The sequence below is a fragment of the Myxocyprinus asiaticus genome, chromosome 48 (assembly GCF_019703515.2).
Source record: "Myxocyprinus asiaticus isolate MX2 ecotype Aquarium Trade chromosome 48, UBuf_Myxa_2, whole genome shotgun sequence".
Taxonomy (NCBI): domain Eukaryota; kingdom Metazoa; phylum Chordata; class Actinopteri; order Cypriniformes; family Catostomidae; genus Myxocyprinus; species Myxocyprinus asiaticus.
Genome location: NC_059391.1, coordinates 13,462,783 through 13,475,157, shown reverse-complemented (window position 1 = coordinate 13,475,157; position 12,375 = coordinate 13,462,783). Strand labels below are relative to the sequence as shown.

At 35.7% G+C, this 12,375-nt stretch overlaps 1 protein-coding gene across 5 annotated transcripts in view; it reads left to right on the top strand.

Moving 5' to 3' along the window:
- The window catches only part of LOC127437732 (receptor-type tyrosine-protein phosphatase zeta-like), an 87,350-nt gene extending 75,830 nt beyond the window's left edge, over positions 1-11,520 (top strand). For 2 of the 5 annotated variants that reach the window (XM_051692842.1, XM_051692841.1), the window contains 15 exons: positions 728-748; positions 951-1,047; positions 1,203-1,288; positions 1,657-1,791; positions 2,250-2,384; positions 2,544-2,707; positions 2,819-2,954; positions 3,195-3,341; positions 3,456-3,549; positions 3,664-3,737; positions 3,829-3,957; positions 4,558-4,710; positions 5,330-5,472; positions 7,943-8,078; positions 9,603-11,520. In XM_051692842.1, coding sequence (XP_051548802.1) covers positions 728-748; positions 951-1,047; positions 1,203-1,288; positions 1,657-1,791; positions 2,250-2,384; positions 2,544-2,707; positions 2,819-2,954; positions 3,195-3,341; positions 3,456-3,549; positions 3,664-3,737; positions 3,829-3,957; positions 4,558-4,710; positions 5,330-5,472; positions 7,943-8,078; positions 9,603-9,746 — 1,794 coding nt within the window. In that variant the 3' untranslated portion in view covers positions 9,747-11,520. The remainder of the gene's footprint in view (positions 1-727; positions 749-950; positions 1,048-1,202; positions 1,289-1,656; positions 1,792-2,249; positions 2,385-2,543; positions 2,708-2,818; positions 2,955-3,194; positions 3,342-3,455; positions 3,550-3,663; positions 3,738-3,828; positions 3,958-4,557; positions 4,711-5,329; positions 5,473-7,942; positions 8,079-9,602) is intronic. The other 3 variants (XM_051692846.1, XM_051692845.1, XM_051692843.1) reach the window with 2 other exon arrangements.
- The last annotated feature ends 855 nt before the right edge of the window (positions 11,521-12,375 follow it).

Below are 12,375 nucleotides of genomic sequence, written 5' to 3'. Positions count from 1 at the left end.
GGCTCCCAAGGGCGACCCCTAGTGTCACTACATCGACACAACATCTCGTTCCCTCCATCAGGGAATGGAGGTTACGACAGTAACCGAGACGGTCTGAATACGACACCATTTTACTCGCTTTTGGCGCCTCCAGATGGACATTTCACTGGAAACCTGCAGCCAAATGTCTTATACAACTGTAGTTCTCAAATAGGGGGCCAGGACCCACTAGGGGGCCTCAGTACACTTCCAAGGGGGCCTTAAGTTGACTTAAAATTAATTTAAAATAAGAAATATTAAAATAATTGAAATAATTAAACTTAATCAAAATGCTAAAAAAATACTTTAAGATGTATACCTACAAATTAGAAACAGACTCTTTCTGAAACTTCTAGAATAAAAAAATTATCCATGATTAAGCATTTTAATCAGACACGTCTAGTTTCGGGTGAGGGGGTCTTCAAACATTGTCTTGGACAGTGGGGGGCCTCAGAGTCAAAAAGGTTGAGAACCACTGTTATACAGCATGTACATTTTGAATTTAAAAAAATGTTGTCATGTTTACATAAATTTCATTAGATCAGGCTGGAAATTTACTTTAATCATCAATATGGTTAATATCACTTAAAATGAACAGAATCCAACCTATGACATGCTTTGTGCTGTGTTATTTTTCCACATTGCTGGTGCACCGTTTGTTATTGTATTTCATCGCTGTGCTTTCTGCATTCTCACCCCCCCACATTAGATATTGAAAGAATATTTTGAGGTAAGCCACGTCTCCTTTTTAATGCCTTATTTTGATTGCATTTGATAGCTTTAGCATGTATTTGTTGTGCTTAGCAGTCTGCATTTGTTGTGAAAAGTCATTGACTGTGTCTTTGGTGTTGTCAGTAAATTGAATATTTTGTGAAACTTTGTTTTATGTCAGAATGTTAGAAAGATGGTTTGTTTGGTTTGTTTTTTCGTAGGAGGTTCAGACTTGCACCGTGGATCTTGGAACAACAACGGACATCTCTAGCCATCCGGACAACAAGAATAAGAACCGATACGTCAACATTTTAGCCTGTGAGACACACTTCAGATCATATTTTCATAAAGCTCATACAAAAACTCTGAGCCCTTAGTCTGTTTCAAATTAAACATAATATATAAATGTTAGATTGTTAATTAATATAAAATGGTGTAACCATATTTATTGACTAATCTGTTATGTCTTCTAGATGACCATAGTAGAGTGCGACTTGCACCCTTGACAGACAAAGATGGAAAGAGTGGAGGGGACTACATAAATGCCAACTACGTGGATGTGAGACACTTTTTTTTAGATCAGGATTCTCGCTGAAGTGTTGCCAGGCAAATCATGATAATTTTAGCATTATTTAATCAGTGAGGCATGACTACCGCAAAGCGTAACCATTTAGCTAGCATGAGAAATAATTAAAACCCTTAAAAAGGACTGCTGATTTGCTATTGATTTAAACCTTGAAAGGTCCAGCTATGGTGCCATCTCTAGTGTTAGAAAATCTGGGCCTTTTTGTAAAATTTAGTGGTGCAGTGTTTTTTTTTTTTTTAATCCTCTATCACTTGAAATATTTTTCCTTCTTAAGTTTAAATTAAATACATGTACTCTCCTTCCTCTTTTCTCTTTCTGTGTCAATTCTTGTTTCACTCAAGGGTTTTAACAAGCAGAAAGCCTACATCGCTGCACAGGGGCCTCTGAAGTCCAGCACAGTGGATTTCTGGAGGATGGTCTGGGAGCAAAATGTGGGAGTGATCGTCATGATCACAAACCTGGTGGAGAAAGGAAGGGTGAGCCATTTCATAGCAAAATATAGTTAAAGTAGGCATTGGGCAACCTCTTAAAGAGATAGTTCATCATCTACTCACCCTCATTTTTTATTAATAATGACTGGCATTTTGGTCTCTTTCTCACACAAATCTATCATATGACTTCAGAACACTTGTATATAGCGGAATATATTTGAAATATAGCGTACAAGTCATAGGGACTAGTTTTATGGTACTTTTTTGTCCTTTGTGGAGCTTGACAGCCCCAGTCCCCATTTAATTTCATTGCATGGAAAAAAGTAGCTTGGACATTTTACTAAATATCTTTTTGTATTCCATGGACGATGAAAAAGTCATTTAGGTTTGAAATGACATGTAGTTGAGTAAATGATGACAGAAACATCAGTTAATACAAGTTGAGCACTGTTTGATGAGTATGCGGACATCAGAGATGATTGATTTGTCTGTCCGTCTCTCAGAGAAAGTGTGATCAATACTGGCCCCTGGAGCATCAGGAAGAGTACAGCAGTATTTTGGTTACTGTAAAAAGCACTAAAGTCCTCGCTTACTACACTCAGAGAACCTTTACCATCAGAAACACCAGCTTAAAGAAGGTATACTATAATAACGACACGTGGCACCAACTTTTCGATGTTTTTAGAAGTCTTTGTTTGTTAAATGGCTCAGAATCTTGCATTAACTATTGCTTGTTAAAAGATCACATGCATACTTGCCATTTATGCAAGAAGAACCTTTACTTGTCCCTCTTTTAGGGTTCCCAGAAAGGTCGTAGTAACGAGAGGACAGTAATACAGTACCACTACACACAGTGGCCGGACATGGGCGTACCTGAATACGTCCTGCCTGTACTTTCATTTGTCTACAAGTCCTCAAGAGCCAGTACAGATGACATGGGTCCAATGATCGTACACTGCAGGTGGGCTAACTCTCATTCTGCTTTTTTATCAAGGTCTCATTAAGGCTTAACTGATTGTAGCTAGTGTTATATGATATATTTTACACTTCTTATGTGTGTTTGTGTGTTTAGTGCTGGTGTGGGCAGAACAGGGACCTACATAGTGCTGGATAGCATGTTAAAACAGATTAAAGAACAGGGGACAGTTGACATTATGGGCTTCCTCAAACATATACGTACACAACGCAACTATCTAGTTCAAACAGAGGTGAGTGAACAGAATTATTCTTGATATATTTGAAACTAGCAGTTACATTTTTGTCATGTAACATGTTGTTTTTTGTTTTGTTTTTTGTGTTTAGTTTTCATATTGTTTCATTTTTTGTTTTGCGTTTTGTACCTTATTCTTTAATAACCTAAAACGTGAAATGTTGTTTATGATCAAGTTTCCTTTTCAAAATCAGTTAAGCATCTCTGATTTTCTTCAAATGATCTGGTCCCCTTTCAGGAGCAGTACATATTTACCCATGATGCTCTAGTACAGGCCATTTTGAGTCAAGAGACAGAGGTGCCATCAAGTCATGTTCACAGATATGTGAATGACCTCCTGACACCGGGGGCCTCGTGCAAGACACGCCTGGAAAAACAGTTCAAAGTAAGACAAATCAATCGTGACAATGTTTGTGCTTTGTTAGTGTTTGTATCAGTGAAAATGATTTAGTTAGAATGGTATAACACAACATCAACTGACAATGCCTTGTCATTGCAGTTGGTGTGCCAGACAAATATCAAACAGAATGATTTTAGCAGTGCTCTGAAAGAATGCAACAGAACAAAGAACAGAAGCTGCACCTTGATACCTGGTGAGTTCACAGAGCATCTGCTTTTATTGTTAATTATTCTTTATCATTTGTTCATCATTGTTCCTGAACATCTGATGTTTAAGAACAAGAATGATTCTTCTGTCTGTTTTGCAGTGGAGAAATCCAGAGTGTGTCTGTCCACATCAACAGAAGAAATGTCAGAGTACATCAACGCCTCCTATGTCATGGTGAAATCCCTGTACATTCAACTTAAACACAGTCAGTTTATTCAAACGCCGCTTTGATTAATATTAAAGCTTGATATTGCATTTTTACCAGGGCTACCGACAGAGCAAAGAGTTCATCATTACCCAGAATCCTCTGGTCAGCACAGTGAAGGACTTCTGGAGGATGGTGTGGGATCACAACACGCAGGTCATTGTTTCATTACCAGAGACGAGTAGCACGGTCAGTTGCTTTTTGTTTTTGTTATATTTTCTACTTTTTCCAAAAATGATTTATTAATCAGTTTAAACTATCATTTATTTATTAATCTTCGCTAAACATATTAAACAGAAATTATGACTTAAAAAGTAATATGACTGTTTAAAGATATGTATAAACAGATTAAATAATTAAAAACAATCTTGTTATTTTATTTCTTGTAATTAACGACCTAACACATTCAGTTATTTTGCAAGGAGAGAAAGCTTACTTGTTGGATTTTCACCCACAGAATGTATTTATTTTTTAAAGTATTTTTTTTCCCCTAAAGAATTTAAAATTGAATCCTTGTAATGGGAATTTTATTAAAATGCGAATTGATTTTCAGTATAATATGAGTTCAAAGGAACATATCTGGTTTGGTGTTGAAGAAGGAATACTTTAGCCTTACTAATGGGGATCTGTGGGTACCTAAGACAAAAAAGGTTAGAAAACACTGGTTTACAGATAAGACAGACATTTAATGTGTTTCACCTTAATCTTTTAGTGCTGAATGAAACAGACCCTCCTCTTATCTCCACATCTCTCTCTGTCACTCCCTATCTCTCTTTACTCCATTTTCAGACAGAAGATAGCGAGCCAGTCACATTCTGGCCCGGGAGAGATCAGCCAATCAGCTATGAAACCTTCTCAGTATCGTTAAGAGGGGAGGGCCACGTGTGCCTATCCAATGAAGATTTGTTGACAGTGCAGGATTACATTTTAGAGGCTACACAGGTAACAGCTACCAAACCAATATTTGCTGGCCAGTCATTTGCAATGACGTAAAGGGGTGCTGAATCAATCCCAAGGGGGCAGTCGGACAACAAAACATTGCACGCCAGTGTTGATGTTGCATATCCCTGTGAATGGGTAGTTGCGCCTCTGCGTGTCCAGATGTTTTACATTTACTATTCCTATTGTTTTCAGTGATGATTGTCATTACCGAAGCACTTTTATTTACTGTATTATAGTAAAAAATATACTGATATGCAATGTTTTTATTTAAAATTAGCAAAGAATCAAAGGCAATAGCAAGGGTAAACTTGAAAAAATGGTCACAGTGTAAAAATAAGCGTTATTATTTAAATGTAAAAGATTTTTTTGGAGTAAAATAGGAATTTTTTTGACAGTCTTGTGTGAATTACTCACTTGGGAACAACTGCTGTTTTGTTGAAATGAAGGTTAGAAAACTAAACAAAAACAAAACAGAGCAAATACGTAAATATAGAGATAAGGCTGAAATATTGAGATAAATATTTTTTTAAGTGTATCGCCCTGCCCTGCCCCGACACACACACACACACACACACACACACACACACACATTTAATTAATCTCCATTCTCTGTTTTCAGGATGACTACGTTTTAGAAGTGAAGCATTACCGGGCTCCACGCTGGCCCAATCCAGACAGTCCTATCAGTAATGTCTTTGAGCTGATCAACATCATCCAAAAAGAGTCTGGCTCTAAAGACGGACCCATGGTCATACACGACGAGTGAGTTCACCTTAAATCTTTGCCTGGGAGGAGACAAGGATAGACACATTGGCTCTGTTCCAAAACTTTGTGAACTTCATGCTGTCTATTGTAAATATAGGCAGCCTCCTTGGAATGCCTCATAAATGCTCTATATAGGCAGCAACTTTCTTAAGCACTTGACTAACACTCACAGTTGATTTCAGTAGAGTTCAATGATAATGCTATTTTACCATAGCATGTTGCTAAGCTAACAATGTAATACTCTAAAGCCTAATTTATACAATGGAAAAAGCCAAACATTTTTCTCCTAGATGAACCTAAGCATCCTAGGCGAATGAAGCCTGTGTTTATGCTGTATGCTGTGTCATTTAAAATGTTTGTTGAGGAAAATAATTAAAGAATGTCATGTCCAAACCACACCCAAGAATAATTTTAACCAATCATCAACACTCTTCGACTAGCTGAGTTCTCCTAGGTGAAAAATTCCAGTGATGTGCACGAACAGGAGGAATATCACCAAACTTAAAGGTTAGCAGAAGAAAAACGTTAGTGCATTTCGTCAAAATGTTTAGGCAAACTTAAAGAAGTATTTTCGCCCAATAAGTATAAATTAAGCCATTATGTGTCGTAGCTTAGCAATATTTCTAAGGTGGAAGAATGCTGTTCTAGAAACATAGGAAAATTGATTTTCTATCAATTAATTTCTATCCAGTGTAACACCCAGGCACTTAAGTGTAGAATATGACAACAGTACATTCATTGAGAGACAGATAATTATCTGATCATTAAGATGTCATCATCTCTGATTATTAGTTATAATTAATAGAAATTATTAGTTAGCCTGGCTAGTAGAGATTTCTGCTTCTGATGAGAACATTCCCATTATTTCAGAGTCAGCCCATTTATACTTAACTTAAGCAAACAGTATTTTTAAGATGTAAATTGTCAGTTTATTGTTATTAGATTCTCACTTTAGGAAAATATAAAAATGGTCCATTCAGGCTTTTATATTTTCAAAATTTTCTCTCAGGGGTTACCCCTGAACCCCCATACAGTAACCTATATTTTCTCAGTCAAAAGTACTCCTATGTCCCATACATAAGTATCTGAATGTAAAAATAATTAAAAAAATAAATATTCAGAATGTAAAAAAATTCAAACACAAAAACTGTAGGAAAAAAAGCTGTCACCCAGCTTGAAAACAAATGTTGATCTTAATTTGTAATATTAATATCTAAGTGCCCTCGACTAATGAACTTTATGAAATATATTAGTCTAATCTTTTGGTAGAAAAGATCCCTCACACTGCTTTGGCTTTGTCTCTGGGCCAGTGTCCTCATCTCTGCTTTAAAGGGACTATTTTCACTGTTGAATTTTTTTTCTTTTTCAAAGTACTTTTGCTGCCAGTGTGGAAATTTATAATAACTATTCCACAAAAAACAAAACAAAAAAAAAAACACAAAAAAAAAAACACATAATTTCAAAGCCATACTGACTACTGACACCATGCAAGTTATTATTTTCCGGACCTTTGCTGGGAAGGAAATGTAGAGACTGGACCTCTTGAAACTTTAATTGAATACCCTTGATCTAGTGTGTGTTTACATACACCAAGGGTGTATGGGGCCAAGGGTGCGATGATGTAAAATAGGCGCTGATGTTTTTGCTGTAGAGGTGGTCATGAATTAATGAGTAACCTTTGTGACATCAATAATTTACGGATGTAGAGGAGGCGTTTTGGCATCTTGGTTTCAATAAATGCTTTTATTGCATTGGGGATTAAGTTTTGAGTTCTGAAATTTACAGTATGTTTTAATAGTAGAAAGACCTCTTATATGTCAAATTATCAAGGAACATTTGATTCCTCATGACATGACCCCTTTAAACACTCTGCTAACATTGAGTAATGGGAACTTTAATTAGGTCTGGAGGAAATATAAATCCAAGTAACACTGGCAAAACAGTGAAAACTAATTCCATATTTCCTGATAATGTCTCCAAATTATTCAAGGAAGAATATACAAGGAGAACAACAGAGGACCTAATACAGAGCCTTGTGGCACTCCATACTTGTGTTTAATTTATGCAAGTTTAGTTTACACAAACAGATACAAAGAACTAGTATATTTTTAACTGACATTTTTCTCAACATTATTGATGGAGCCCATCGCTATGCGTTGATTTATCCGTGAAGGATACATGTGATTCTGCCATAGTTTGGGTCAAAATGAGGAACTGTATCTGGGGCAGCCTATTGTTTGCAGCCTTTGCATCTGGAATGTGCCTATGAGGCCTATAAATGTTAGGCATCTTTCTAGGGTTTGGAACAGAGCAAATGTCGTCTAATTGTTTAGCAAATGTCTTTTAACTATTTAGAACTTGACATGCTATGTCATTTCAAAGCACAATATTTGTTATGTGTTCTTATGATATATCTTGCACACAGATTCCTCATGTTTTCAGTTGCATTTTCCCTGTAAATCTGCAGATATGGTGGTGTGACTGCTGGAACGTTCTGTGCACTGTCCACACTAGTGCAACAGCTTGAGGCTGAGAGTGTGGTAGACGTCTACATGGTGGCCAAGATGATCAACCTCATGAGACCTGGTGTCTTCACTGACATTGTGAGGGTTTATCTGGATGCTTTCATTCAATATTGATTTCAGTGTGGTTTCTAGAGATGTCAGTCGATTAAAATTTTTTACTAAATCAATTACATGATGTACTGATCAGTCTCAATTAATTGTATATACTGTACCAGTTTATGCAGAGAATGGCAGAATGCAAAATTGCAATAATTTTTTAGGTGCTATTTTTAATAAAATGAATTGTACTAAATTAACAGCTTAAATTCTAAGCCCTAGTTTTTTATTATTATTATTATTATTACTGTATGTAGCATAAACAAGTTCTCACATCCAGACCTTTGACTAACGTCATACAGTACTGTAAGCTCTGGTCCACTTTGAAGATTATTCTGGCCAAGAACCGCCCTCTTAGACAGGAAGAGACTTTCTGACTGAAATGTAAATCAACCAAGCATGGTTCATTTTGTTTTTTAATAGGTGTTTAGGGCTGGGATTATCTGAAATAAATGATACTATAACAATAGACCAGCATGAAAAAAAAAGTATTAAATTATAGGACCAACATAATCAAAAAAGCTGTACATATCTGATAAAAAATAGCACGTTTAGTACCTGGTCTCATAGAATCACATCTGTATACCTACATTTTTGCTAAATGGTTTTTACATTGCTCAGTGTACGTATCGCAGCAGGTTCCTTGTGAAATAAACACTAGAGCTGCTAAAATAACGACTCTTACATCCTTTCACACAAATTGCAAGGAAAATGGCAGATTGTCCATTCATTAACACTTATTTTTCACCCTGTACGAGTCCTGAAGAGCACATGAGGCGACACGAGTCGAAAGTGTCATAGAAGCACCACAAAATTACGTGGTTGCTTCAGCGATTGCGTTTTTCATGTCACATTTGCTTTTTATGACACTGTCGGTTAGATTTAGGTTTATCTGTTTGGGAGAAAATTCTCACTTTTAGCACCATAGAGTGGTCATTTTACCTCAGAACTGTCACAATACAAGTAAGGAACCACATATTGTCTAGTAAAAATAACGTGACTGTGGCAACATCTTTGTTGCTACAGTCACATTATTTTGATGAGATCAGGCTGCAACTTTACCCTGTGATATTCCTTTAAACAAATTAAAATATTTATTTTTTGCCACTAGATTGAGAAAAATGCATTTGTGTTCAACAGAAATGAAAATGAAATAATTTCCACCAGGAGTGCCTTTCACCAATACTGAGTTTGACTTGAATCCACTTTTGTCTATTGGGTGTTCCTGACACTAAGGATTCAGTCCAACTTAAGTGTTTTGCACACATATTTGACGTTTAGTCTCTGTAGTAAAATTTTAAAGGATATTTAGATAGGTACATTTTTTATTGTAGCAAGTTCTAGCTAGAGGTGGCAGCAAGTGCAGATGAGAAAAAGTCAGTCATTAATAATCCTGCCCTGAGATGGAATTCACAACCCACAAAGGATTATTTTGAGAGTGTTGTGGTCAAATTAAAAGGATTTTCTTGTTTTGTTTTTGTTTTTTTTGTTGTTTTTTTTGGATAGGATCAGTATCAGTTCCTCTATAAAGCTATCCTGAGCTTGGTCGGCACCCAAGAAGATGAGCAAGCTCTTCAGTCCAGCAACAACAACGGCACAGCCCCAGGAGACGTCTCGAGCACAGCCGAGAGTCTGGAATCCTTGATGTAACCATAGTGATGAGACTGCACAGGAAAAAAAAAAAAAAAAAAAATTTCTATCAAAGAATGCTCTTCTGTTTTCCCCCAATCCCATCTTTGAACTGATAGCACTCTGCTGGATGCAGTGCAACCATTAAATGTGTGCCTTTGTAAATCACTCTAAATTTTTATGCTTAAAAGTATAGTTTACCCAAAAAGGAAAATTCTGTCATAATTTACTCACCCTCATGTTGTTTTAAACATGACTTTCTTCCTTCCATGGAACACAAAGGATATGTATGGGAAAATGTTAGCCTCGGTCACCATTCACTTTCATTGCATATTTTATTCCATAAAATGAAAGTGAATGAGATTGAACATTTTGCCAAACATCTCCTTTGCATTCCACAGAAGAAAGAAAGTCATATGGGTTTGGAAAAACATGCTTTCAAGTAAATTGTGACAGAATAAAAAAAAAAATCCAATTCTGGTGAACTATCCCTTTAACTAATTGTGTCTTTCTTAAACCATAACCTTGTGCTAACGTCTTACTAATGTCTTCTCATAGAGTCTTATATTTATTTGCTTAAAAGCTTGTTTAAAGGGAAAACAAACCTTTTTTAATAAGACCGTTTTTTGATTTTTTTCTATTTTTTTGTAGTAGCCAAGAATGTTAGCCACGCCTTTTTTCATACAAATATAAATACAAAGAAAGTGGCAAAAAATTTTCAGCAGTCATGGATAAGGGCAGGAAATAATATTCTAATGTAAATAATATTACAGCAACCCATCGATTGACCAAATTTCTATTTATGTCTAGAATTTTATAATTTACCATCGAGGCACTAGTGCTTTAAGATATGGCTGCATTAATTTAGTCAACACATTTGAAATAATGTTTTAATATTGCTGATGTCTCAATGTTTTGTATTGTTCCTTGTGTAAGAAGCATACTGACACTGTTTAGCTGTACAAGATGTTTATTTCTATTCATAGGATTAAACGAAAGAAGAAAGCACACAAATAGAGTGATCTATTTATGCTGGGGTACTTCTTCTGTTTAGAGATGCATCAACACAGCAAGGTGTTTTGTCATAACTCCTCAAATTCTGTATTGTGTTTAGTAGAGGTCTGTGGTGGGAATGTCAGCGATGAAAAATTCTGTATTGTGCATAATAGAGCTCTGTGGTGGAAATGACAGTGATGAAAATGTAATTTTTTACGTAAAAAAAAAAAAAAAAAGAAAAAAAAAGCAGACTCTTTTGTCTTGCTTAGGCTTATTTTATAGCATATATCTTAAATACACACAATGAAATATTTTTACACTTTTTCATAATTTGGCAAAAATGCAGCTGAATTGTAAATGACGCAGAATAAAAATATTCTGTGCATAAGTGATAGTTATCATTGATCCTCAAACATTGCTTGTCTCATGTCATCTCAAGCAAAAACTATTCTATGAGCAAAATTGTTTGGTGTGGTGGAAATAATGCCACAACTGTGGGGACAGCCATGTTTTGAAACAATTGATAGAAATAATATTTTAAAATAAATTTTGAAATGGTTTATTTCACTCTTAGTTAATTAGTTCATTCTAATGTATTTTCTCAGTTTAATATTGAAAGTCTGGATCTGGGACATAAAAGACATTTGAAAAGTACCAATAATAAATGCTGAAGGCCTGGCAAAAAGTTTCCAAGTCAATTTTAATGTGACCTTATCACAAAAGAAAAAAGTTGAAATCTGTTTGTTTTAATAAAAATAAACCCAGGTTGATGAAATTGCCTGAAGTTAATGAAACTCCCACATATTGTGTATAATGTATTACATACGATTTTATAATAGTACATATTACTAGACAAAATGCAAATATAGTATGTCAATATTTACAGTAAATAGCATCTACCTTCCTTTACTCTTAAGAGCCTCTGCCTTTTCTGTACCAGTCTAGGTCCAGATCATTTAAAGCCTCATGGTATCGTGTTGACAATAGTTGTTCTTCTCTAATATTCTTGCTTTTCATCTGCCCTAAGGGACAGACTCATCTTGATTACAGTCCCCATTCAATGGCACGTGTGGGCTGCTAATTCTGAAGTTGCTATTTACCTCAGTAACTTGATTCCTATTAAGCAAGTCGGTCTTTATGAGTAATAGTTATTTATTCTCCATCTGGCTCAGAAGGACAGTAAGTGGGAACAAAGAAAGTTTTCCTTAAAGACATTTGGCAAACAAGGCTGTTGTTTTTCAATTAACTCCTCCACGGCCCTTCTCAAATTCGTCATGGCTTAACCCAATGAGATGATGTCTCTTGTAATGATCAGATCGCTTCTTATGGGGCTCTAAGCCATTGCTCAGATCACGCTTAAAATCTGGAGGAAGCATCTTCAAGATGCTGATTACAATAAGTCTGTGGCTTAGGTTTTGGTGACAAAGATGACAGCTACACAGAGTTATGGAATAATCCCTTTGAAGAATTGCTGTCTTGTAATTATTCCCAAATTCTAATCCAGTCTTAAGAGCAAAAGGTTACACTCATTTGTTGCAAAATATGGGTCAAATAGCCAGACACTGTCTTGAGCAGCAAGTACATTGTTACGTTAATTTGCATTTTTTACTTCTATTAATTACAGACCAAATTATCCTGCGCTTGGTGGCCTACT